The sequence below is a fragment of the Hippocampus guttulatus genome, chromosome 3 (assembly GCF_054856545.1).
Source record: "Hippocampus guttulatus isolate MCC_2025c chromosome 3, RoL_Hgut_1.0, whole genome shotgun sequence".
NCBI classification, from domain to species: domain Eukaryota; kingdom Metazoa; phylum Chordata; class Actinopteri; order Syngnathiformes; family Syngnathidae; genus Hippocampus; species Hippocampus guttulatus.
In genome coordinates, this window is record NC_141263.1 from 26,261,402 (window position 1) to 26,288,632 (window position 27,231).

General features: G+C 43.1%; 3 protein-coding genes across 3 annotated transcripts; 2 read left to right on the forward strand and 1 right to left on the reverse strand.

Annotated features, from left to right (window-relative positions):
* The first annotated feature begins 2 nt into the window (after window positions 1-2).
* Window positions 3-6,697, forward strand: LOC147208001 (CKLF-like MARVEL transmembrane domain-containing protein 3). Its single transcript, XM_086107734.1, has 5 exons — window positions 3-306; window positions 3,341-3,496; window positions 3,593-3,688; window positions 3,827-3,944; window positions 5,230-6,697. The coding sequence occupies exons 1-5, from the start codon at window positions 67-69 to the stop codon at window positions 5,256-5,258; spliced, it is 639 nt and encodes a 212-aa protein (XP_085963860.1). The 5' UTR covers window positions 3-66; the 3' UTR covers window positions 5,259-6,697.
* Window positions 6,698-12,951: 6,254 nt separating this feature from the next.
* On the forward strand, window positions 12,952-14,481 carry LOC147208002 (uncharacterized). The gene is made up of 3 exons (XM_086106190.1): window positions 12,952-13,243; window positions 14,044-14,175; window positions 14,327-14,481. Exons 1-3 carry the CDS (start codon window positions 12,991-12,993, stop codon window positions 14,395-14,397), a joined length of 456 nt encoding a protein of 151 aa, XP_085962316.1. The 5' UTR covers window positions 12,952-12,990; the 3' UTR covers window positions 14,398-14,481.
* Window positions 14,482-15,114: 633 nt separating this feature from the next.
* Window positions 15,115-26,972, reverse strand: cmtm4 (CKLF-like MARVEL transmembrane domain containing 4). The gene is made up of 4 exons (XM_086107736.1): window positions 26,287-26,972; window positions 21,135-21,311; window positions 17,851-17,949; window positions 15,115-16,737 (listed from the first exon to the last, which is right to left on the reverse strand). The coding sequence occupies exons 1-4, from the start codon at window positions 26,470-26,472 to the stop codon at window positions 16,573-16,575; spliced, it is 627 nt and encodes a 208-aa protein (XP_085963862.1). The 5' UTR covers window positions 26,473-26,972; the 3' UTR covers window positions 15,115-16,572.
* Between the last annotated feature and the right edge of the window lie 259 nt (window positions 26,973-27,231).

The following is a 27,231-nucleotide window of genomic DNA, read 5'->3' on the forward strand; positions in this document are numbered from 1 at the left end:
CGCCCGCGTGAGCATTGGGAGGGGGGGGTCGCCGCCCCCCCTCGCGGCTCACATCTGGTCAAGCAGATGTTGCTTCCGCGCTGTCATTGTTTCCGCTTCCACCTCAGAGGAGCCTGGTCCATTCCTTTTTCGTCGGAGCCCCAACGCGGCGTCCTCGCTGCCTCGCATTTTTGTTTTCTTGTGTCCGCCATGGGTGACGTCGAAGCTCCCGACTCGCGGCAAGCGAGCCGCAGCGTGCTGCAGTCGGTCCTCCCCAGCAGAGAGTTCGCCTCCTCCAGGAAAGGAATGCTGCTCATCGCCGAAGTGGTAGGAAAGTTTTCTTGCTCAAGATTTCGCAGAGGAGTGTCCACCGCCGCGCGCTTTAACACAACTCCCAACTTCCAAGTGGCGACTTCAATGTAGGTCACTTTGGTGTGCACACAAGGATTACATTAGTGACGTGACGAGCGGACAAAGCAAAATAAACATTTCCAAATAAAGTCATCGACCTTATTTCATTGATATGAAATATACGCTGTATAGAAAATATGTCTGTTCTGAGAAAGAGAGAACAAAAACATGGCCTTAAAAAGATTTCATATAGTAAAGAAGAGCCATCCACTGAAAAACAACAACGAACCACTCAACTTGCACGGTGTTCCATCGCTACTTCGCGGTTCAGTTATTGCGGCTCGATCAATCACATATTTTTGTACATGTTTTGCAGTCTTACCTCCTTATTTTACCTCGTTTTTGTGTGCTATTTTGCCTTCTAAGTAGGACCAGTCAAAAAAGTTTAGAGATTTATTTAAATATTTATTTGGATTCATTCATTTGTTTATAGGGGTGGGGGAGGGGTCAGGCTAATTGATTTCCAAAAAAAAAACGAGACAATGAGAATTAGTCGATCGCCCCTAATCAGAAGCTCAGGATGTATTCTACATTTTGCGTTTTAAAAGTAAATTTTATTTAGTGTAACCAGTGTTTAGAAGGGTGGGAACTGTGTGAGGTGGTTTGTATTGACTATAAGGCTTAGAGGTGGAAATCCCCTGATAAAAAAGGATTAAAAAAAATATTAATTTTTTTTTTAAGTTCCTCTCTACTTTGCGGAAATTCACTTTTGGGGCAGGTGGGGCGGGGCGCGGAAAGTATCACCGGCGGAAAATGAGGGAACACTGTCATGTTTTGTCAGTTTGACCCGAAACACAACAGGAGGGTTACCTGGTTCACTTTGAAAAGCAAAAACCTTTTAAGGCACAAACTGAATTACAAGCGTCTCGATTGGAAAAGTGTTCAAACTTTCAAGGAATTTGTTGTTCGCACTCCATTGCTTCGCATCATGAAACACCGTCAGAACAAAACCAGTCAACCTGGTCCTGCCTTCACTCTTGTAAGACTCACACATTCTAAGTCGACTTTCTCCACGATTGTAATGATAATTTGTGATCATCTTTGAAGGCGCGAATGATAGAAAATGGATGGGGGGGGAAATCACGTCAATTGTACCTTTTTTAATGCAAGCTTGTCGTTCAGAATTGCGCAATACCAAGTCCACGTTGTCTGTACTGAAACGCAAAGCACACATGCAACATCAGCAGCATCATGTGATAGTGGGAAGGAAGGGTCTTGTTTTTTTTTCTCCTTCTAATCGCGGTGGTGTCATGTGACTTTCAGCTAATGTTGGGCTACGGTCACAGGGCAGTCATTCTCTTCCTCAGAGTCACACATTTCCATTCCACAATGTGTAGCCTGGAGCGGAGTGTCTTGCACCCAGTGCTCTGCTCACAGTCATTTCGGACATTTTGGGTGTTGGGGAGTAGGAAACATGGGATGGAAACCATGCCGAGTTCATGATTAACTCCACTTGACGTGCTTGACAAATTGTTGAGGCCGTTTGAACAGAAGCGACTGGACAGAACGTGTATATTTCATGTCCAAGATAAATAAGTAGCAATGAGCTCAAGAATCATTTTTGTGCACGCTACAGCGGCCTCAACGGAAGTCATTATTTTTCATCTTGCCACGTTAAATCAAAAGTGCACACTGACAGATTGGAAATGTTTTGTTGCCTTCATCGCGATGGTTATCAACCTGCCGTTTGTCCATCGTGTGTGTCCCGAACTCCTTGCGACAGCTTTGAATGGTTTCCAACTGGCCATGCAGGGTCAAAATCTGAAAAGCGTGCACCGGAGGATCACCGCCTCTTCCAATATTGAAAAGACCCAGAGCGTTATGATTCTGTCTGTATCAAAGAACAATTCCTGCAGCCCATCAAATGGAATCAGGTTAGCAAGAGTCCTTTTTTGGTGTGTACATGGAACGGGAGACTTCTATTTGGCCCGTTAGGTTTGTGACTCATCGTTGCACTCACGGCGAGTTTTACGACTTTTGACTACCTGCCCGCTCATTCCTTTTAAGTACAATTTGTTTGTCCACTATGATGACTTCAGAGTGCCTGCGGGCTCAGAGAAACGTGGGCCGCTTATAAAACAAAAACATCAACTCATGTGCCAAGCCAAGTCTTTTATCCTGGCTACTCATTCACTCCCAATGACGTTTTTAAACGTCTTTTCAGACTTCGTCTAGAATTGGCTGATACTGAATGAGTTTTAAAAGAATCCCAGGTGTGTTATGTGAAATAGGATATTGTCAACCAGTTTTCCCAGTGCAGTCCATTTTTAACACTAATGATGTTTAAGAAGTACATTCTTCGAATTAAAATCAACTCGAGAGACGTGTCTGTTCAGCAGAAGGGACCAACGACTCATCTTTGACATTTGTAGTCGCCGTTAGCGCTTTGTGTTTCGCATTCGGACAAGTAAGCGTTTGTGCCGCAAGCACGAGGGGTTTCGTGTAAGAGTGAATCGACATTGTCTGTTTGCGGCCGTATCTCCTTACAGGAAGTCGGCCTGGAGCCGCGGGTGGATCAGGCCCACTCTCGGGGAAGCGGCTTTGCTTCCAAAGTGGGCGTTGAGAGACCAACAAAAGTGGACTCAACCTACTTGGACTCGACCTAAATAGTGTTCGGAATTAGTCGTGGCCAAGAGCCAGATCTGCTTGCCAGATGTCCCCCCCCCCCCCCCCCCGAGTGTGGATGAAAGGAAAAAAAGACAAAGCAAAGTGGTGCAAGGCTGAAAGATCGCCATCCATGTCAGGAAGTAAACGGACTCCATTTGGGAAGTGACACACTTTGTAAATAAACGAACCTCAGGAGAGAAGAAGTTTAGAATGTATTTTTTTTTTAAGTCAAGACATGAGGCTGAGCTTTATTCAGGCAAAGAAAGGATTTGATTTCATGTTCCTGTTGATGAAAGCGTGTCCTGCCCGTGCGTCTTTTGGTTCCCTCTCCGCGTTTCTGCAGGCGCTGTCCTTCGTGGACTTCGTGTGCTTCGCCGCGTCCACGGCGGCCGCCTTCGTGACGGTGCCGCTGCTGGAGTTCCTGGCCGCTCTCTTCCTGCTCTTTGCCTACTCGACCAAATTCAACGAGCGCTTTAAAGGCTTCCTCTGGCCCCTTATGGTGAAAGGAACGCCGCCCCGGGTCATAATCGCATGTTTTTATAAGAAAGTCTCCTTTTCCTGCTACTAAGTGTATTTGCTCTTTTCCCCTTGCAAGGATTTTATGAGGTGCGTGACGGCCGCCATCATCTTTTTCATCATTTCCATCATTGCGGTCTCCAAATATGTGGACGGTTCCTCCAAAGCCGCCGGGGTAAATTTAATTGAACAGATGACCGCTTCTATCACTCGGCATCATTATTCATCCTTCCGGACACATTTTTTTTTTTTTTCGATCGCAATATGCAAGTCTTTATTCCACCTGCGGTTTCTTCTTATATCCCCCTCACAGGTTTTTGGCTTCATCACTACCATTGCCTTTGCTTTGGATTTTTATCTCATTTTTAACGAGCTCGCCAATTTCCTGAAGCAAGGAGGCGAGAGCGCCGAGGAGCCTTCCAGACAGCAAGGTATCGATCCACAACCGGGCTTTTACACGATCAGGATCTTTGAGGTTGGGAAAAAAAATGATATTCGATGAGAGGAAAGAGTTTTATATATATATATATACAGTAGGCGGCCCGGTAGTCCAGTGGTTAGCACGTCGACTTCACAGTGCAGAGGTACCGGGTTCGATTCCAGCTCCGGCCTCACTGTGTGGAGTTTGCATGTTCTCCCCGGGCCTGCGTGGGTTTTCTCCGGGTACTCAGGTTTCCTCCCACGTTCCAAAAACATGCATGGCAGGCTGATTGAACACGCTAAAAATTGTCCCTAGGTGTGAGTGTGCATGGTTGTTCGTCTCTGTGTGCCCTGCGATTGGCTGGCAACCGGTTCAGGGTGTCCCCCGCCCACTGCCCGAAGACGGCTGGGATAGGCTCCAGCACCCCCCGCGACCCTAGTGAGGATCAAGCGGTTTGGAAAATGGATGGATGGATATATACAGTATATATATCAATTTAAACAACTTGGATATTTACCCTAGAATTGGAAGACCCTAGAAATTGGAAATAAACTTGAACCCCCAAAAATATATCTTTTTAAATGTCACGTTTTACAAGATCTCCCCTGACATTTATGAAAAAAAAAATTGCATGAACATAGTCAGTCACCAGCTAAGGATTGCGAAATCCATTTGGGTGCATCTGTCGATCTCTAGATCGGCAGACAAAATGTCTGCAGACATCTGAGTTCAATTTGACGAGTTTCAAAGATGAACTTGCGTGCTTTTGATTTTTTTTTTTTCCTCCAAGCTTTGCCATTTTCCAGCACTTTGACTGTCCTTAAAATATTCTCCCCCAATTTTTGACAATCGTCTCTTCCCTTTTTGGTCAATTAGTACTGTGCATGTTCCAGTTTCGTAGCTGTACCTTAGTCAAGGTTCATGACTTTCACTCCTTCCTCTCGGGCATTGTTGAGATTGATTTTCCGTCTTCTCTCAGCTTCACATTAAAAGCTGGTTTCTCACTGGTTGAGACAACTTTCTGGTTTTCATTTTGGTGACGCCTCTAAATCGTGCAGTCTTCAGTGGCTGAATCCAAAGGTGATACTTTGTGTACTTATTGTTTGACTAATAAAAATAATAAGACACACCTGGTTTGTAAGGCACACCTGTCAGTCACAAGTTCCAGTACTTTTGCTTGGATGAACAATAACCCCCCCCCCCCCCACCACGAAAAAAAAAATGCATCAACTGTTCTACAAGCCCACATGGGGATGCGCCAAAATCATCCTGATGGAGATGTTTTTGTCTTCCAGATGAATTTTCAGACTCTGATTCGGACTGAGATTGTTCTCTCCTTCCGCAAATGACCAATGACAACATTTCGAATCGTCGGCCCCCAGGAGACAAGGCCTCAGCCGCAGCACGACACCACGCAAGCGTACATTCTTACCGCTAAGAGAGGAAGTTACTGAGCTTTCTTGCACAATTGGGACGTTTCGGGGTGGCTGAGAGCCAAACATGTGAACGTGGTACTTGGATGGTCCTGTCTGAATTCTTCTGTTTTGTACACCCAAGAAAGAGTCGTGATGTGTTGCATGCGGAAGTAATTTTTTATGGGGGGGGGATCCTAATTAACATATTGCTAAAGTGTGGCGTATAATGCTAAATGAAGTTTTTTCTCCCAAATTTGTATCAACGCAATAATGGCTTTTAATTGTTTTTAAAATGAACTCTTCATTTGTAAAAGGAACAGGCCAATGTTTGTCCAAACTGAATGTGTTACAAAGCATTCTTTTGAATATTAATTCAAGAGGGCGGCGTGGGTTTTCTCCGGGTACTCTGGTTTCCTCCCACATTCCAAAAACATGCTCGGTAGCTTCATGGAACACTTTAAATTGTCCCTCGGTGTGATTGTGAGCGCGAATGGTCGTTTGTTTATGTGTGCCCTGCGATTGGTTGACAGCCGGTTCAGGGTGTCCCCCGCCTACTGCCCAAAGACAGCTGGGATAGGCTTCGGCACCCCCTGTGACCCTTGTGAGCATAAGCAGATCGGAAAATGGATGGATGGATGGATTAATTCAAGAAGAAGCTGGGGTCGGTGAAGAAGTGGAATTTGCAATTCAAGTTCAACCAAATAACTTTGTACAGATGTGATGCAGGTTGGCTGGTTTCAACCATGATACAAATATGCTGAACTTTACAAGGGTGTAGTTTTGATTTGTTGCATCGATAATGTTGGTGTTACTTTTTGGGGATGTTTCTGTCTCGATAATGTCACGTTTGTGTGTGAATTCATGTGATTCTTTCAATATGTTTACATGATGGGTAACAGTGAAGTGCAGCCACTTAGTGTAGTAGAATTGCCAGTGCCTTATGTTGCTCTGTTTTTTTTGTACTTTGTGTGTGTGTGTGTCCCTTCTCTTCTACTATTACTACTACTGAGGAATAACAGGCTCAAAAGAAAAAGCAACCGAGTATTTTCGGAACACCACATCAGTGTTAACTCTACAGAGGAAATTGCCACTTGTGCCTGTTGGTCAAGCTGAATTTTTTTGTGGAATGTAAATTGTGAAAAGATAATCATTGAAAACTTTTGCTTCCAACCCATAAATATACACTGCAGTGCCTTTGATTGACGGTCTTTTTTCGTGACTAATACTCTGGGATGCAAAGTTCTTCTTAACCTTTTATGTCAATCTCTATTGTGTTTTTCCACTTGATATCCTGTGAAAACCAGCAGTTATTTTTTGAAATAATAATAAATTTTAAAAATCGCAAAAAGTTGCCTTGTGATTATTACCCAGTCGGCAAAGGCATCTGGCCCGGATTCGGCATGAAGCTGGCACAGCTGGCCTTGAGTCGGCACTGGCATAATGCCTGTGGGCCGAACACGGCCCAGGAGTGGCAAAGGAGGCACTGGCTTGACTCTGGCAAACCAGATGTGGGCAAGTTGTGGAGTGAAGTATTTGGGCCAGAAATCAATTTACAACTCCGGCCCGTATATGGCCAGCCAGTATTGAGCCACCCTTAAATGCAGTTTAAGATTCATTTTTTCAACACACAGCCTTGTTTTACAATTACACACCGATGTGGAATTCCATTCATCACACACACTCACACACACACGCGAGGCTCAATCAGGCCCGCAGGATAATTTAAAAGTGAAAAAAATGCATAAAAGACAGAATTAATATTTTTAATAAGGTGCAACTCATTGAGTATCCGCTAGGGGACACTGTTTTGAACAGAGAAGAAGACAACAGCGGCCTCAGTCCATCACTGAGACAGACCCATGACAGCAGACGCTATCGATAGCACTCTCACATTTACACATTTAATAGCACTCTCCTTAGTTTGTAAGATGTAGGCAGGGATTACATTTAGATTTTATATGCACGTGTAAATGGTTTAAAACTTCCTTTCTTTATAAATCTTGGTTAATCATAAAGTGCATTATTATATTTTTCAATACCAATTACTTGTTAAAGTTTATACAATCAATGGGATCAGTTGCAATGCATATATGTGAATGATAAAAGTAAATTGCACATTTGTTAAAGGAAATGTAAGGTGCTTCATGAAATGTTTTGGAAAAGATACGTTCATTAAATTTCAACATTTTCCAAATGTTCTTGTGTTTCTTTATACCAAAACAAAGGAAAGACATATTGTTTTGGTTGTTTATAGCAAAGTATGGTATCATTTTAATGGTCCGGCCCACTTGACATCTACCGAGGCTGTATGTGGCCGACGATGTGAAATGAGTTTGACACCAGTGATGTATAGTAAAGCATTTTTAACCGAAAAAAAACGACCATGTACAGAAAGGTGTTTTTAGCCGAAAAAAAACGACAAAACGACCATGTATAGTAAGGCGTTTTTAGACGAAAAAAACTACTGTGTAGTAAGGTGTTTTTAGCCGAAAAAAAACGACCATATATATAGTAAGGCGTTTTTAGCCCAAAAAACCCCCCGACCATTTATAGTAAGGTGTTTTTAGCCAAAACCCCCCCCCCCCGACCAGGTATAGTAAGGCGTTTTTAGACGAAAAAAACGACCATGTATAGTAGGGCGTTTTTCGACCAAAAAGAAGACCATGTATAAGTAAGGCGTTTTTAGACGAAAAAAACGACCATGTGTTGGAAGGCGTTTTTAGACGAAAAAAAACTACCACATATAGTAAGGTGTTTTTAGCCGACAAAAACAACCATATATAGAAAGGCGTTTTTCGACGAAAAAAACGACCATGTGCAGGAAGGCGTTTTTCGACGAAAAAAACAACCATGTATAGAAAGGCGTTTTGAGCCGAAAAAAAAAACGACCATGTATCTAGTAAGGCGTTTTTCGCCGAAAAACCCCCGACCATGTCTAGTAATCCGTTTTTAGACAAAAAAAAAACAACCATGCATAGTAAGGCGTTTTTAGCCGAAAAAAAACGACCATGTATAGTAAGGTGTTTTTAGCCGAAAAAAACTACCACGTATAGTAAGGTGTTTTTCGCCCAAAAAAATGACCACGCATAGTCAGGCGTCTTAAACCGAAAAAAAAGACCATGTATATAGTAAGCCGTTCTTAGCCGAAAAAAACGACCATGTATAGAAAGGCGTTTTTAGCCGAAAACACCCCGACCATGTTTAGGAAAACGTTTTTAGACGAAAAAAAAGACCATGTAGAGTAAGACGTTTGAGCCCAAAAAAAAAACGACCATGTATAGTAAGGCGTTTTTAGACGAAAAAAACGACCATGTATAGTAAGGAGTTTTTAGCCGAAAAAAAACGGCCATGTATAGTAAGGCGTTTTTAGACGAAAAAAACAACCATGTACAGAAAGGCGTTTTTAGGCGAAAAAAACGACCATGTATAGTAAGGCGTTTTTAGACGATAAAAACGACCATGTAAAGTAAGGTGTTTTTAGCCGGAAAAAAAACGACCATATATATAGTAAGGCGTTTTTAGCCCCAAAAAAACCCCGACCATGTATAGTAAGGTGTTTTTAGCTGAACCCCCCCCCCCCCCCGACCATATATAGTAAGAAGTTTTTAGCCGAAAAAACCGTCCATGTATAGTAAGGGGTTTTTAGACGAAAAAAACGACCATGTATAGTAAGGCGTTTTTCGACGAAAAAAAACGACCATGTATATATAGTAAGGTGGTTTTAGCCGAAAAAAAAACCGACCATAAAGAATAAGGCGCTTTTAGATGAAAAAAAACGACCACGTATAGTAAGGCGTTTTTAGCTGAAAAAAACCGACCATGTATAGTAAGGTGTTTTTAGCCGAAAAAAAAGACCATGTCTCGTAAGTCGTTTTTAGCTGAAAAAACCGACCATGTATAGGAAGGTGTTTTAGCCGAAAAAAAAACGACCGTGTGTAGTAAGGCGTTTTTAGCCAAAAAAAAAGACCATGTCTCGTAAGCCGTTTTTAGACGAAAAAAAACGACCATGTATAGTAAGGCGTTTTTAGCTGAAAAAACACGACAACGTATAGAAAGGTGTTTAAGACGGAAAAAAATGGCCATATTTAGTCAGGCGTTTTTAGCTGAAAAAAACGTCCATGTATAGTAAGGCGTTTTTAGCCGAAAAAAACGACCATGTATAGTAAGGCATTTTTAGCCGAAAAAAACGACAATGTACAGTAAGCCGTTTTTTGCAGAAAAAAAAACAACCATGTATAATAAGGCGTTTTTAGCCGAAAAAAACGACCATGTATAGTAAGGTGTTTTTGCCCAAAAACGACCACGTATAGTTAGGCGTTTTTAACGACGATGGATAGGAAAGTTGTTCGTGAATTGTTCCTTGGTGTGAGTGCAAAGTTATGTCTGGAGAAGAGGATCAGAAAATGGATGGCCATGCTTCTTTTCTGAAAACACACAAGAAGCCCAGAGCCGGAATCGAACCCTGCACCTTTGCACTGTGACGGAGACGGAGACACACTAACCATTCGACCACCAGGCCGCCATGAACACTTCACATAGTCCCGATACATGGTATATAGCAAGGCGTTTTTTACAGCCAAAAAGACGACCATATATTGTCAGGTGTTTTTTGAATTGTTAATTGGTGTGAATGAGAGCGAAAAAGTGGATGGCCCCACATGTTTTTGAGAACACACAAATCGCCAGAGCTGGAATTGAACCTAGCACCTCCGCACTGAGATACAGACCCACTAACCACTCGACTAGCTGGCTGGACGTGAGCAATCGACATTGTCTCAATATGACACTTTTTTTTTCAAGACACCCTGCCTTGGCTTTTTTTTCTTTGTAAAGAAAGGCGTTTTTCACAATAAAAATCGACCATGTCCACAAAGGAGTATTTTTGCTGAAAAAAATGCTGATGCATCATTAGGCATTTTGTGAATTGTTCCTTGGTGTGAGTGAGAGCGTCAAGAGAATAAAAAGAAAAAAAGGATGGCCACACATGTTTTTGACAACACACAAATGGCCTGAGCCAGAATCGAACTCGCACGTCGGCATTGGGACGCGGACGCACAAACCACTTTACTAACAGGGTTGTAATGAGCCTCCTGCGTAGACCCTATGTGAGAAGTTAAGGCTTTTTTAGCCGAAAGACGACCACATAGTAAGGCGTTTTCAGCGCGAAAAATGACCATGTATCGTAAGGCGTTTTTAGCGGAAAAAAAAAACGACCATGTATAGTAAGGCGTTTTTAGCCGAAAAAAAAGACCACGTACAGTAAGGCGTTTTTAGCCGAAAAAAAACGACCATGTATAGTAAGGCGTTTTTAGACGAAAAAAAAACGACCATGTATAGTAAGGCGTTTTTAGCCGAAAAAAAGACCATGGATAGTAAGGCGTTTTCAGCGCAAAAAACGACGATGTATAGTAAGGCGCTTTTAGACGAAAAAAACGACCATGTATAGTAAGGCGTTTTTAGACGAAAAAAAACGACCATGTATAGTAAGGCGTTTTTAGACGAAAAAAACAGCCATGTATAGTAAGGCGGTTTTAGCCGAAAAAAAAACGACCATGTATAGTAAGGCGTTTTTAGCCGAAAAAAACGACCATGTATAGTAAGGCGTTTTCAGTGCAAAAAACGACCATGGTCATTTTTTTCGGCTAAAAACGCCTTACTATACATGGTGGTTTTTTTCGGATAAAAACGCCTTACTATACATGGTCGTTTTTTTCGTCTAAAAACGCCTTACTATACATGATCGTTTTTTTCGGCTGAAAACGCCTTACTATACATAGTCGTTTTTTTCGTCTAAAAACGCCTTACTATACATGGTCGTTTTTTGCGCTGAAACGCCTTACTATACAGTACATAGTCGTTTTTTTTGGGCTAAAAACGCCTTACTATACACGATCGTTTTTTTCGGCTAAAAATTTCGTCCAAAAACGCCTTACTATACTGTACATGGTTGTTTTTTTCGGCTAAAAATGTCTTACTATACATGGTTGTTTTTTTCGGCTAAAAACGCCTTACTGTACATGGTCGTTTTTTTCGGCTAAAAATTTCGTCCAAAAATGCCTTACTATACATGGTCGTTTTTTTCGTCTAAAAACGCCTTACTATACATGGTCGTTTTTTGCGCTGAAAACGCCTTACTGTACATGGTCGTTTTTTTCGGCTAAAAATGGCTTACTATACATGGTCGTTTTTTTCGGCTAAAAACGCCTTCCTATATACTTTACATGGTCATCTTTTTCGGCTAAAAACGCCTTACTATACATGGTTGTTTTTTTTGGGCTAAAAACGCCTTACTATACATGGTTGTCTTTTTTTGTTGAAAAACCCCTTACTATACATGGGCGTTTTTTTCGGCTAAAATCGTTTTAACAAAACACGGTCGTTTTTTTCGGCTAAAAATGCCTTGCGATACATGGTCGTTATTTTCGGGTTAAAACGCCTGACTATACAAGGTCGTTTTTTTCGAGTTAAAATGCCTTACTATACATGGTCGTTTTTTTCGGGTTAAACGCCTTACTCTACATGGTCGTTATTTTCGGGTTAATATGCCTGACTATATATGGTCGTTTTTTTTCCGGCTAAAAACGCCTTACTATATATGGTCGTTTTTTTTTTCCCGGCTAAAAACGCCTTACTATATACATGGTCGTTTTTTTCGGCTAGAAACGCCTGACTATACGTGGTCGTTTTTTTTTTCGGCTAAAAACGCCTTACTATGCATGGTTGTTTTTTTCGGCTAAAAACACCTTACAATACATGGTCGTTTTTTTTCGGCTAAAAACGCCTTACTACACATGGTCTTTTTTTTCGGCTAAAAACGCCTTTCTATACATGGTAGTTTTTTTGGCTAAAAACACCTTCCTTTTTTTTTGTTAAAACGCCTTACTATTCATGGTCCTTTTTTCGGCTAAAAACGCCTTACTCTACATGGTCGTTTTTTTCGGGTTAAAAAGCCTTACTATACATGGTAATTTTTTTTCGTCTAAAAACGCCTTACTATACATGGTCGTTTTTTTCGGCTTAAAAAGCCTTCTTATACATGGTCGTTTTTTTTTCGTCTAAAAACGGCCTCCTATACATGGTCGTTTTTTTCGGGTTAAAATGCCTTAAGATACATGGTCGTTTTTTTTTCGGAAAATGGCAACCTACTGAGATGGATAAAAATGCGGTGATTTTTCTACTCAATTCTTATTTGACAAACTTAATATTGTTCAGAATACCAACAACAGTTAGAATAGTTAGGGGACATAAAACAGAAACGTGGAACTCCCGATGTGGAGTAAACATTTTTAATGGCTATGTCATTCGAACCTCCTGCAGTCGTTCAAATGTGTTGGTAAAGTCTTTCGAATGTTTTGATAACGTTATTGCAGCTTGTTCCAGTTGTCATTAAAATGAGAGTGAATAATCTGTGTTTTCTTTGGGGGTTTTATACATCGAATGTAAAGTATTTAAAATTACAATTTCAAATCTAAATAAGACTTCTAAATTGGCGGAGGTTGTTAGCATGCTCATTTGCTAAATGTCCTTGGTCGTGACGTCAATGCATTAGCCACTGGTGTGCTTCGCGACCTCTTCATTGCCGCGCTGCTGCTCTATTTATCACATTCAAGTTGAAATTTGTCTTACGCGGTCACGGTGAAGATGAACACGCTCGTGCCGACAAAGTTGGTACGCAAGTGCCTGTTTGGCACCGTGGACCATGACCATGTCAACCGAGACTTGGAAATGAAGCTCCATCAAATTAGCCAGGAGGACACCCAGCGCTGGAACTTCATCTTCAAGACCGAGACGCCGCTCCCCGGCAGGTTGCAGTGGGAGAAAAATCCCGTGGAGCGCGTCGCTGCGTTTTACCACGAGTCTTCCTGGGGCGACAACACTCCTTCCGCCACTCAGGGTATGCGAACCCTTTCCGAAAGAGTGAAAATAATTTAAAATGAAATAAAAACTTTAAAATCCTTATTCGTGACCGCGCGTGGCATATACGCTCAGCTAGCTTGGTAGCTACCCAAGGTGCATCCACGTCCATTTTAGAAAACTTTGCTTCTAAAAAAGTCAGATTTCAGCCGTTTCAATTTGCTGGGTATTTAACGAACTATATCTAGTTTGACTGAACGTAAAGGTCTACTTTGACAAAATAGATCAAATTTTACCCATCTTTGAATGGAAAAATCTTATTTTTATTTTTAAATTGTATATACTGTACTGCACTGGGACGATTCTAAGATTAGAACATGTTGGGTGCAGACAGACGTCCGATAGATGGGGAATTGGGAGTGTTGAAGGCTTCATATTTTGTTGATCAAAAACGTGTATAGAACTACCACACAAACATTAAATCTAAACAGGTATGCACGTACACACACACACATTAACACATGCATGGCAAAAGTGTACTCATGTAATTGCGATTATAAGAGGTCAGCAGTACTGTCAGGCCATCTGTAACAGTCTCTTTGCCCGAAAAAATGACAGCTAATTCATCCCTCACGACATAAACGTTGACCAGCAGAAATGGGCCTGGTATTTATAATAATGTGTTTGAGTGTTTGAAGGTAAGAAACTAGGCACATATTCTTGTTTAAGTAAGGTATGGCTTAAATGCTTACATTACTCCATATGACACGAAGACTGAGCACTTGGCTCTGCTTGTTACTCAGTAGAGAAGAGGTGGGAGTATTTCATTTATTTTAACAGTGTATGAAGAGGTGGAGATGGAAGACGACATCTGTTCCGGTATCAAGTGCCCTGCTGAAGTCACCCCTGGCCCAAAGAAGAGGACACTTCCGAAGTCTTCAGTGAAGCCCAAACCCAATGAACATACTACAGGTAAGGGTTCAATGTGATATATGCTATTGCAATAAACATAGAGTGAACCCTTGCTATTCACAGGGGTTAGCGATCAATCCCACTGAATCAGCGGGGCTTCACTATAATTAGCGTGCTCATGAATTCATATTTACGTTCTATTTCACGGCAGATATGTTGGTCATGGAGGCAAACATCCCAGCAAAGCAACGTTGTATGAAAATGGAGCAGGTCTCCATCTGAAGACGGACGACAGCATTTAGTCGAACCACTGCAGTTAAAAAAAAAAAAGTTATATCGAAACATGACATTTTGTTTGATGTTATCACGGACCAAAATCTTTTCTTTATGATTAAGAGTTCCTTATTAAGAAAAACATTGTTCAGTCACCGAATCTGGTCTTGTAGATATTGTTGAAAAAAATCTGTTAAATCTAAATATGACATTCTGTTTGATGTTATAACTTATTTAAAATACTCGAATTACAAAAAACGATTTATTGTCTATATGGTTGAGTTGGTTGTTTTGTTTTTTTAATTAAAAAGTTCAGTAACCGAACCTGGTCTTGTAGTTATTAAATTATATATTCATTCCATATATTTCACCCAATACAAGTATCTGTATTTTAATTGTATGTAACAAAGTTCTCCAGCTGTTTTGGGAGCAGTTTTAAGACTGTAGTTAAAATGGATAAAATATATATTCATTCACAGCCAATTAAAAAAATAAAGCATCAAATGCCCGGCGATAAAATTCCGCAATAGTGAGGGGCCTCCTTTCGTCGTGTGATTCTACATCAAGTTCTTTCTCTCAGTCATGTCTACACAAGCGTTAATTAACGCACTGTGCTGTTTTCTAGCAGGACTAAGATTACATGTCGCATCCATCCATTCCACAACTCACAGTAAACACCGGCACATTATGAAATACACAAAGGGAAGAATCCAACCAGTCTTTGGTTCAGTTAGTTTAATAACAGGATTAACATAAAGGCAACGTAAAATAAATACATGTAGTGACTCTCGCTGTATTAATGATATATTGTGAATGCAGAAAAGAGAATCGTGTGGAATGGGGTTGTGTACATGGTTGTTTTTTTTGTGGATAAGGTTACTGGAGTACATTTTAGAGAGACCAAAAGGTGGCACTAAAGAGTAAGCATACAATCTACCAGTCAAGTGTTTCCAAGCAGGGCTTTCTGTGAAGTGTTCAAAGAAGTACGCCTCCAGTTCATTCGCTCTTGGGTCACTTTGACCTAAAAGCATTCGGGGAGTGTCAAAGACTGATTTTTTTTATCAACTGATTGGATGCAACGGTTAACTATATGCTTTCAAATGAACCAAAATAAAAACGGAATGGAAAAAACATAACACCACACCACCGAAAAAACAGTATCAGAGCAAAAAAAAAGAATGGACCGAGCACAGGAAAAGCGCTTACACTGAAGCACGCTAGATTGTCATGCAAACGTCCGCATTAGCAGGGGTGTGCCGACACCTGAGACGCAGTGTCGAATGGGGCCTTCCACACTATGTGCTACAAACATACTGTGTGTGTTTTAAAAAGATCTACTCTGTCGTCGTCACTTTGTGAAGCGGTTGACGTGTGCAAAAGGGAGACGAGACACAAATGTAAATTAAGCCTTCTTGCCTCGTATTATTTACTCACAGTGTTGAAATAAAACGAATTGAAACATGGTACTGGCGATAACCATGTTTTTAGCTAAGTATAAACGCATGGAATTACTTCGACTTGTTACTAAAAAAAATTATAATAATCTGATCTCAAAACAGACTAAGTGATTGCACACAGCAAAGTTCTATTAGTGGCGAAACATCACAGATTCTAAAGGCAGTTCGTCAAGACGAAGGAATGAACTAAATCAGCGCGAGTACATTCGAGCAATGAAATACACTCTTATCAGTCGTGTCCGGCCAACCGTTGGTGTCAGTAGACGAAAGAACAGTTGTGTTACTGATCCATATAGCAACATGTGGCTTGTTCATCATCACCACTGACAGACAAAGTGACAAAAGCGACTCGCAGGGCTCAACTTGTGCCTTCCCAACCCCTTTACAGTCAGAAGCTAACATTTGAAAAGGTCCAAAGTGGAGTCAGGACAGGCTGACGCGAAGCGAGCCTGTTTGGATCTCCGTGGAGGTCTTGCAAAATGCAGATGTGGAGACACACGGCGTTCAAAATTTGACTTGTTTCCATTCCTTTCTGTGAGCCTCTTTATTCTGGAATGTTTGTATTGGATTCCTGGTCAGCAAAGCGGGAAGCACATCTGCGGCTCAGGAAGCCGAGCCAAAGTGTTGCCATGTCGCGCCGACGCACGAGTTGAGGCGCCCGTCCCACTCGCGGCGAGTTGCCTCTCCGTCAGCTGTCGGTGATGCCATTTCCATTCGGATCGTCTGCTCAGGCGAGTTCGGGCCGTGCTTCCATTTCGCCACGAGAGGCCGTGCGCGCCCGCATGTACTCGCTGCTCTGAGCCGCTCTCTGACTGCCATTGCCGCGGCGCCACCGCCGCACTGCCAGGAAAGTGTTTAGGCCGTACACACCTGTGGCCAGGAAGCCGAAGGTCTGCGCACGAGAGGAAATGGGAAGTGAACAACAATTGACAAGTATTGCGGGAAACTACTTGGCGTTACATGAACAGGCTGCTCAAGTATGAAGGATAGCTTGATTTTGATTCTCACACATGTAGGACAAATATTACATGAAGTCAATACTGAGACATCCCAACAAACTAAAATCGTACGGAGGAATAAGTGCACATATGATAACGATGTAGTAGAACGCCAGTATACTATCGTTCAAGAAAGAAATTCCCATCTCCAACAGGGGTCCTACTACAAAAATAGCATTTCGTAAAACCAGTTCATATATCTTTACATTGTTTTTTGATTAGGGGTAGCAAAATTTGTGCGTTATGCGCAAACTCCCTTGAAAGGAGAAGTCAACCCCAAAACTCTTGACAATAATAAATTCCATGAGGCCCTACGAGTCAAAACACGGCATTCGGATTAAAATTGCATGCGTGGAATATGCGTGACGCGGCAAAATCTCAAGGGGCGGCCATTTTGCCACTTACTGTCGACTGAAAATGACATCACAGTTGCTCAGGGCTGAGGTAGCGACCAGTCACGGCGTTTCGCATTTCTGAAGCTGGGCTGTGATGTCATTTTCAGCTGGCAGAATGTGGCAAAATGGCCGCCGCCCGAGATGGCTAAAAGTGGGTGCATTTTGCTGCTTAACTCATTTTCCGTGCCGTGTTCCGTCTACTTTTATACAATACATATGTTAATATATTCTTAACTTCAAATTACGACAAAATGAATGTTTCAATTAAATAAAATATTTTTGTTTGAGGGGAAAAATATTTGCCCACTTTTATTTTCATTGATAAGAGAATAAAAAATAGTCCCAAAAAATCTTGTCCAGTTTAGAACAGATTTAAAATGGGAAATTGGGAGTTAACCAGAGAAATCATGCAATTAAGATGAAAAATGGTCATCAACTGACAGCCCTAGTTTACACTGCTCTTTTTTCAAATTACCGTAAAAACACGTGACCAAAATAATAAAATGTCGTGGATAAATGACATTTCGTTTCTTTTCAATGGGAACAATCCATTTGCGCTCCAAGCAAATCGATGTACGCACGCATGCATGCATACAAAGCAATGCGACTCACCACTGCCGCGATTTCAGCTCCAGTCTTGTGGTTTATGCACGCAAGCACGATCGATGACAAGAAGAAGAGGAAGGTGCTGGCTGCCGTGTTGCCCAAATCCTGCAGGAACACAGCAAAAGGTACACATTGCGAATTAGGCCTTCTCTTTGACTGCGGCTGAAAAAAACAACAATTGGGTGTGCGAAAATTAACCGCTCAGACTGCATCCCTGCGGCTTCATTATAGCCCAGGAAGTCGTTCAAAGGAGGTGAGCATTTCATCTGGCGGACGCCGACCATCCCCCCCCACCCCCCAAAGCGGAGAAAATGAGAACGACTTCCTTTACGCGAGATCATCTGACATTTGTAGTCCGTTTCGGAAGGGACAATAATGGTGGGCCCATCAGTGTGACTGAAGCTTGCAGGTCACGTTGGGATGCATGACTTCCATTATCACAGGCCTGGTTTTTCTTTGGGGGGGGGGGGGGGGGGCACGCAGGCTTTGCCCAACTGTAATGAACGAAGCAGTCACAATAGTGTCACATGGAGGAGGTTTATTTGAATCCTCGTACAACAGAACCATAACGACGGGAAGCCGGGTTCAAACCTTCAACTGTAATCCAAAACGGCACCCGCCTTGCACACACACTGAGCATTTATCCCAACACACACACACACGCACACACAGTTTTAACGGACATGCCAAACCAGTTTAACAGGATCTCGTCCAATTTTTGAGGGTCCCGTCCGTCTAATGCGGGGCAGCAAACACATCGCATACAGAGTCAGTTCAGTCGCACACATTGCATGTTTTCGCCCAGGCCGACACTCCGTAAAAGCTTAAATAACACCAGACCAAGAGCAAACCGCTGGCTCTCCCGCACGCGTCTTGGCTCGGCCTCAGTCAACGCCTCGACACAAATTTAAAAAAAAGAAAAGAAACACTGCGTGAAAGCAACTGAAAGTGACGTTAACGTTTGAACTGTGACACAATGACTGAGAAAGTTCACGCACTAAACATTGATTAAAAAAAAAAAAAACATAATGGCGGACATCTGGATTCTTTGAGTTCAACACAACGTCAAAGCACTCTCATCACACTGTTTTAATTTTTGCTGAATGCACAATAGTTCAGTGAAGTACAGTAGTCGTAAAAGTGAAGTATGAGATAGACGGGTTCCGTTTTTCTTCAACTGACATGGCAAAACTCAAGGAGCATTGCACTTTTTTTTTTTTTTTTTTTTTTTAGTATCCCCATCAGCAATGTTTCCGAAGGTGTCCCGAGGTGGAAGCTCCAGTATGTGGAAAATCCTCCTTGATGACTTTGCTCCTCTCTTCTTAGTTGCAGTATGTGCTCCGCCCGCTCTGGCTGCTCCTAAAGAATGTCTGTATCTCATGTCAGCAAGTTCATACGTTCAAAAAAATAATAATCAGAAGCGATTGTACTGTAGTCGACATTTTGACAGAAAATGAACCCAATGAAACAAAGCGATCGCCGGCCTGAGGGCACGTAACTGGTTCAGATTGCGAATGGCGCGTCCACTCCAAACTAAGACACAATTTCACATGAATACAAAACGTAGAAAAGAAACACTTGAAAGGTCAACAATTCATTCCAGAATCCGGCCTGAATGCAGCCCACGAGAATCACACGATGGCTCACCTTAAAAAGTCGACCGGCTGCAAACTGCTACAAAACTGAGACTGAAATATAATTTTGATACAAAACTCATCCACTCCCCCCCCCCCCCCACCTCCCCCACCGCCCTCCCTTGGTGTGCCTCCAGATTTACCGCCAGCTTTTAATCAGCTGCCATTATTTATGCAAAATAAGCACATTTGTCTCAACTAAGTCAATAACATTGCGGCGCATGCGGTCATTTCCACGTGGAAGGGGCTCGAGTGGGGTACGTGAGGACTTGACTTTTCCCAGCAGCGCTGCCAAAGCCACCAACGGAGGGTGAAATTGAAGAGACGGAGTCACGTAGCACATAATGACATGATCAAACCCCTCGTGCGCAACTTGCCGAGTCAGGGCAATGGCGGGATCGGGTTGTCGTTTGAAATGAGCCCAGAGCAAGGGAAAGCTGCCAACAATGTTCATAAAAGGATTAAGATCGACAGTAAACGCTACAGTGTAGCACCAGATTAGCTTTTCTGCTTTGGTGAACGTCCTTACATTGGAAGAAAAGCAACAAGTCCACCAAGTACTTAACAACAGAGCACAAAAGACATAAAAGGCCGTCTGTTGATGAATTCGTCATTCCTCAGTCCTCGTCGGTGTCATCATCAGACAGTGAGTGGAAAACACGTGACGCTGTAACCGGGACGGGTCTAGCAAACCATTGGAGGAAAGGAAAACAACGGAATGCAAAAAAAAAAAATTTTTTTAAAAACAGTGAAGAATCAAATCAAATGGGAGAATTTCCAGTGAGGTGAACGAGGTCACGAGGGACCGTTTCTCTGGCTGCAGTTACTCCACAACAAAGCCGGTCGCATTTCAGCCAAATGAAAACCATTTTGCCTCGCTCGAGCCATCATAGCGTACGAAAGGGGAGCTATCAGGCAATCGGATCGCTCCAGTCGGATTTGAGCATCCGGCTTAACATCCATCGCTCGACGACGACGCGTTCGCCGTGCGGCTTCTGCAATCATAGCTCAGAGCTATTTTCCACTCCCTGCAGCTAAGACAACACCGTCTTGTGTGCTTTTAGGCAAATAGCAAAAAGGCAGGCAAGCAGCGTCAAGAAAACCAACCGGCTCAGTTGGTTGCAGCTGACACGGTATGTTGGAGTGACACCGGCGAGCTGCAGGGGCCACCCAAACAATTTCCGTCCGCTTGACAACCTCACCAATTGGAAGATTTGAAAGACGTGTATGGGGAGCCATGACATGCCAATCACAGTTAGTGGCTTCGTTCGTAAGAGGGAGGAACAACAACGTACTTCACAAAAGACAAAAGCGACATTCATTTGAGGCACGGACACATTTCACAATCCGTCGCAACGCAGACTCCGATCCATTCCTCCCTCCATTTGCTATCCGGCGCCACTTTTCCTCAGTCGGCTTTGGTTCGTGAGCAGAGTCCAAGAACGCATCAAGTTAGTGACCAGAGTATTCCACTGCACGTGCCACGGTGCACCGAGTTTGCTCTCCACGCAAAGAAGGTTAAGAAAGCCGATAAAGTGGCCGATGAGCGTTCATATCCACAAAGCAGGCTTCAAAATGGACTCCCGTGCCAAATTAAAGCAGAGGAAGCATCGGCAAAAGTTGGGCGCGACACCCCTCGATGACTCATGTACCAACCGTGAGGTTCCAGTTGACGTGGGGCACTTTGGTGTGCACGTTGAGAGAGAAAATCACCAAGAGTGTGCCGGTGACCACGAAGGCGGTGCAGCTGACAAACTCGAAGAAGTAGACGCCGCCGCACGGGGAACACATCATGATGGTTTCGATGCAGATGAAGCCGATCAGTGAGAGGACCTAGAGGGGGAGGGAGCGAGAAACATCAAAACCAGAGATGGGCAAGAGCAAGATGCACCAAATTCAAAGTAATGAGCCCCGGCAAACTACGAGAGACTTTTTTTTCTTGACCGTCTGAGAGGTTTCAATTTGGAGGTTTTTCTTATTTACAAACTGTGGAGCAAAAATAAACTAACCAGCAAGTATTTCAAAGTCTAAACAAAAAAAATGTGTTCCTTTATCAAGTTCTTGTCAAGCTAACAGATTTTTTTTTACAAGTGCAAGTCACACCAGGTGTCAACAACGGGTCGCTCGCAAGCAGCCCCCCAGGGACCACTTGAGTAGCCCGTGGGGCTTGTTCCAAATAGCTTCACTTAACAGTAAGATGGCTCATATCTATTTTTTTTTTTTTGCTATTCTTTTTAAAATCACACTTGCATCGGTCTAACTTTGATCATGACAATATTCAAAATAAAAAACAACAAAGTCAAAGTCAAAGGTCGGCATTGTCGCGCGTGACCAAGCCATCGTGTTCGTGGAGAAAAGCGAACAGGTGCAACAACGAGGAAATGATTGAGCACCAAATCATTTCAACAACTTTGTCACTTTCAGATGTGCGCGACACACCGGCAGAGCTTTGCATTAATCAGTAAGCAAGAAGCAGCTCTGTTCCAAACCGGTTGACGCGCAGTGAGTTACACATTTCTCGCGTATGCACCCATTCTCATTGGCTAACCATGTTTGCACCTGTACTAACTGGCTAATTATTGACCATTATATTTCATATCAAGGTCATATTTGCACAGGGCCGCAGGAGGCCATATATGGTCTGGCTATCAAACGACCGGTAAGCATCATCTTACAGTGGAATTCTGTCTACTTGTATTAGTGCGGCAGCTATCAAACACTGAAAATTCCACTGAATAAAAAAGAAATGTGGTTGGATATAATTACAGAAGAGGGAAACATCCTCTCTCGAAACATTACTGAGATTTTCGACAAAACTCTCCATTTTTTTAAAACTGATTTTATCGACTCAATCCACAAACAGAGCATTTTTAAACGTTGATATGTACCATTTTTGACACCATAAATGTTCATGTATATTTAATAAATCAATTGTCATTTATAGATGTGACTTCCATATTTGAACAAATCTCTCCGCGTACTTTTTGGCCGATGAGACGAATTGACGTCAGAGGCACAACAGCAATTTTGCAATTTTGCTAAACCAACACGCTCGAGTAGGCCTGGTTTGTTGAAAAGTGATCAGTTGGAACGGCAACCGTCTCAGGCTCTCATCAATGTGTGCAGAGTAACTTACGTCAACTCATTCACTCCCAGAGACGTTTTTAAACGTCTTTTCAGACTTGGTCTAGAATTGGCTGGTACTGAATGAGTTAAACTGCCTCTGAAAATTACTCCGGCGGCTCTCGCTAGGCGCAGGTGTTGCTAGCTGCTAATGCTGGTGCCGCCACTAAACGCTGGCAACAGGCGCCGTACAATACAGCTTCAGCATAATTAAGTGTTTTTTAGCACCCTTAATTTGAGATTGAACATTATTTCAGGACGATGTTGTGTTGTTGAGATTGATAGCAACAGTTTGCGACGGACAAAACAGAGTCCGGAAAACGTGTCAAATCAGCCGTTACACCGCGACACGCTGCCGGGAACTACAAAGTAATTGCGATGCAAGGCTTGCTGTCCACATATAATTTGGCTCAGGCAAGGATTATTTTGAAGTTGACCTCACTGCGTTGGCGGTGTGTGACTGTTATGCTGTGATTAGCTTGACTACTTCTTTCTGACAGTGTACACGTGTAAATAGGCAGAAGAAATGCATCAATCCCTCTTTTGAAAGGAGGTGCCAGAATTACTCGAGGATCCGTTTCAGCCCTCATGTGTATGTAATGCATTTAAACCAAGCAAGCAAGCAAGCAGTCAAACAATGTTATCAAAGAGTGAGCGTGTGCTCCAACTTTCTTTTTTCTATTGTGAACGTTTGCAGCAAAACGGTGGACTGTCTTGATGATGAAGCGTTTGTCCTATGAGTAGAGCCGAGGCCGTGAACCCCTCTGACGAGTCCACTCCTGGCAGCCAGTGTGGATGTTTTCCGCCAGCCAAGTCGTCAACAAACCACAGAATGAAAGGAATTCCGCTATTTAGGCGTTCTTCTGCCATCGAAGGCCCGGCAAAACCGCATGCGCTTTTCTGACTGGGTGAAATGGAGTCCAAATCCCAGAGACTCAACAAAACCAAAAAAAAAAAAAACCCACCAATGCAACATCCCAGCCCGTCCAAGTCTGCCATTGTATCGCGATGACCTTATGTTTTAAACTAGAATTAAAGATTAAGCAGTAACTATGCATGTGTATGTGGTTTGAATTAAAACAAAAAAAATCCCCAAATTACCCAACCCTATTTTAGCTGATCCAACTGCAGTAAATTCAAAATTCCAAGAACATGCTGTACAATAAACACCCCTAATATTTATTTTTACATTCAAGAGGAGCCATCTTTGGAGCGCTAACCTTCACTCAAATTTATTGGAAAAGAATCCTGTTTGCACAATGTTACAAGGGGATTTCACACGAAGCTCCGTTTGCTTGTTCGTCTGGTAATGCTGCAGAGCCGCAGCCCTTTCACCGTTGGACAAAGCAACACAGAAAACAACCAAACTGGCTTGGCTGGGGGTAAGAATGCCATCTCGCTCAAGAAGTGGCGCAACCACGACTTATCAAAGCGCGCAGTTGGATGCAGTTTTGTTTTCTCTGTGACACAACCAAAAGGGGTTTCATCTAAAAGAGAGAGCAAGGCTGCAAATGCTGAGTGATGATGTCACAACCATGAGAGAAAGAGCATGACTTCCCTTAAAGTCCCCGTGCAGCAGCTAGCAGGTGTCGAGCTGCCAAGCAGGAGGAGGACAAGGAGGGGCCGCAAAGCTCCATATTGGACCATCTCCTAAGTAACGATTAGATGTCCACCTTCACCCCAACACAGTCTGTGCAAATGCAGAATCGCACAGCACCACTTGCTCACTCCTTTTATGTCCGTTTTATCATTATCGCGATTATTTTAGCGCCAATCTTTTGTGCGCAAAAAAAAAGCACAATTACCGCAAAGACTGCGGCACTTACTGTGTGTGCAAAAAAACTAAATAAATAAAATTTAAAAATGGCAATGTGGGAATGCTCGAACAGCAACCCGCAGTCTGTGTGCTTGGAAACCATAGCTAGCCCAAATGCAGGTTATATTTCACCACAGAGGATAAGGTGAATACGCACTCCATGGCGTGGCATTTCTCGCCACATGCGCGCACAACATTCTTTATTTCTCCCTCCCAGAGCTGAATAAGTAACATTTCAACCAGAACCGACCGCAGTGTCTCTCTAAGCAGGAAGCGCTCGCAGACATTTGGGAGCATCTGGAAAGTTCATTACATCTGGAGCACCTCGGCGTGATATTTCAGGAACACAATAGTTTGCAAAGGTGCTGGGAAGCAGAATGATTTGTCGAATGAAATTCCCAACGGTGAATGGGGAACGGTCTGAATATCGGTTGGGCTTTGTTGAGGACAAAACACGGTCAGGTTTCATGTGACAAGGAGGTGCTCAGAAGGGGGGTTGGGTGCTGGATGGTCCGTCTGTACAGTACAGGTACACCAAAAGCTGCCGTGACCATCCGTGCAAGGTTGACTTGCTGCATCTAGTTTACGATACTCATACTCCAATAAGCTCTCCATAGAATGTGCTCATTCTCAAATTGCCCTCCATTCTGTTTATTCTGACCTACATCGGGCACAGAAGATAATTACATGATCCCATTTGGGTCAGGGTAAAATCATTTACAGTATGAAGCAGTAAAACTGCCGGCTAAGGAAGAAAAACCATCTGGCGGTAAGACTTGAAGGCTTCCACGAACATAGCAAATGCAAACTTGGATGGAATTCAACTGTCCTTGTTTGTGAAGGAGACGTACTTTATGCCGAGCTTCAACGGAAAAGTTTGTATCAAAGCAAAGGAGATAATCATTCAGATAGAATACAGTACTTGTAATGAGAGCACAGAAAACACTTTCATGGCCTGCGCTTAATTGTAAACACATCTTTGTTGAGATGGTTGTGTGTTGGCTAAACTTAAGATTCCACAAGACTCGGTTTGCCCATTTAAGTGTAAAAATCATACTACATGAAAATGGAGGAGAAAATGTAGTCCCATTTTTTGAGTCTTGTCATTTTCTGTCTGTTCTTTGTTCATCCCAAAGAAATCTGTTGGGGTTGAGGTCAGTGCTCTGAAGTTCTTCCACACCTAACTCGCCACCTAGCACGCTTGTGTATGCGAGGAGGACAAAGCTGGAACAAAAAAAAAGGACCTTCTCACAAAAATGGAATTATCTTAAATAAAAGCCCACTTCTGTAATGTAATTGTCACAAGTGAGAGGGTTCCGCTCTTGATTCTGACTACTTGCACCAAAAACAACACAACTCAGATGGACAAAACTTGATGGTGTTTTCTACCAAGTGTCTTCACTTCTCACCTTGTCTAACCTGAGCGTTGGTTTCCTCAAGCTGTTTGTATGTGCACAAGTTTCAGGGAGTACTGTACTTCTCAAGCATAGGGCAACTAACTCGTCGCCAAATAAGCATCTTTTCTGTCATTCGTGTAAATTTTGATTCAAGACATGTTCAGTGGAGTACCACGTTCAGACAGGTGCATACTGAAATAATATTTTCGAGGAGGCAATATTGGAAAAACGTTAAGAGGACAATGAATTATAGATAAGCGTTTTACAGTATGTGTAATGGATTTAAAACACAAATCACTATTAGGACTACACAGACGGACTTAATCCATTACTTTGAACACAGACTGTGCAGTTTAATTCCACGGTCGCCATATGTTAGTGGCTAATTTGTGGACAAATGGTACGTCATTACTCATTAGGACCACTTAGTGGAGTACTTGCGTTGTCCACCAAACACGAAAAGACAACTTACCACTTCGACCGCCTTTAAAATGCCAAAGTAAGACTTGAGATAGTCCACATCGCATCGAATGCCCCCCAAAACACTCCTCGCGTGGACTGGCTCGGTGGTAGGCTGGTAGGGGCTGCTAGCCCCAGAGATCATGGATGTGTTGGAGGCCTCGCCGTCCAAGCCCTCCGCCTCCTCTGTATTCCTCATGGTGGTTCCTCGCGGTGCCCAAGAGCTTGTAATGACCACTACAAAAAATATTTAAAACCGCGCCAGGTTGTCTCTATGCGCCCAAGAGCCCAACTTCTTCCATGGCGACAGGAAGAGTGAGAGATAGAAACCGAACGGAAGGGTCCACTTCTCACAGCCGCCCCGCCGTGACGCGATCGAGGGTTCACGGGGGTAAGGAGGTCGACACCTCGGGCTGTTTCCTGCTTGTCGCTTCGCTCCCACGGAGGCACTCGGAACTCTTATTAGGCGGGTCACTTGTTTTCCACAGTCACATCACCGCAAATGATTCCGCTGAGTACCGCAACACACAGAAACAAAAACACGCCTACCGGGAAGAGAGAGCCCTCACTGCGAGCAAATAATAACGAGAAGCCATCGGGACCGAGAGAGAAGTCTATTGTGAGCTGGCGCTGTCCGAGTAGCGGTAACCCGCACCGAGGCGGCTCCAAGAGGCTAAGCTCCCGGGGGATGTGGGGCAGCCATGTCTCCGCCCCCCCCCCCCCCCCCCCATGCACACAAACAAACTGCACACAAACTCTCCGCCAGTTTCGAGTTCCTCCAAGCAAGTCTGCGAAAGCGAATTTTGGTCAGTAGGAACATGGAAACCTCTTTTCTTCCTCTCCTTTTCCAATTGATGCCTTCATAGTTGACGTAGAACGACTCCCATCGAGTGAAGGCCTGGAAAAATCATCTTTGTCTCCGCGGTAGAATTACAGTGCAATGCCTGATATTCTTTAT

Coding starts and splice junctions, on each gene's coding strand:
- LOC147208001 (XM_086107734.1), top strand. CDS start 67: ATGTTGCTTCCGCGCTGTCATTGTTTCCGCTTCCACCTCAGAGGAGCC. Junction 307..3,340: donor TGCTGCTCATCGCCGAAGTG/GTAGGAAAGTTT, acceptor GCGTTTCTGCAG/GCGCTGTCCTTCGTGGACTT. Junction 3,497..3,592: donor GCTTCCTCTGGCCCCTTATG/GTGAAAGGAACG, acceptor TCCCCTTGCAAG/GATTTTATGAGGTGCGTGAC.
- LOC147208002 (XM_086106190.1), top strand. CDS start 12,991: ATGAACACGCTCGTGCCGACAAAGTTGGTACGCAAGTGCCTGTTTGGC. Junction 13,244..14,043: donor CACTCCTTCCGCCACTCAGG/GTATGCGAACCC, acceptor TTATTTTAACAG/TGTATGAAGAGGTGGAGATG. Junction 14,176..14,326: donor ACCCAATGAACATACTACAG/GTAAGGGTTCAA, acceptor ATTTCACGGCAG/ATATGTTGGTCATGGAGGCA.
- cmtm4 (XM_086107736.1), bottom strand. CDS start 26,472: ATGAGGAATACAGAGGAGGCGGAGGGCTTGGACGGCGAGGCCTCCAAC. Junction 21,312..26,286: donor TTTTAAAGGCGGTCGAAGTG/GTAAGTTGTCTT, acceptor CTCCCCCTCTAG/GTCCTCTCACTGATCGGCTT. Junction 16,738..17,850: donor GAGCTGAAATCGCGGCAGTG/GTGAGTCGCATT, acceptor TCTCGTGCGCAG/ACCTTCGGCTTCCTGGCCAC.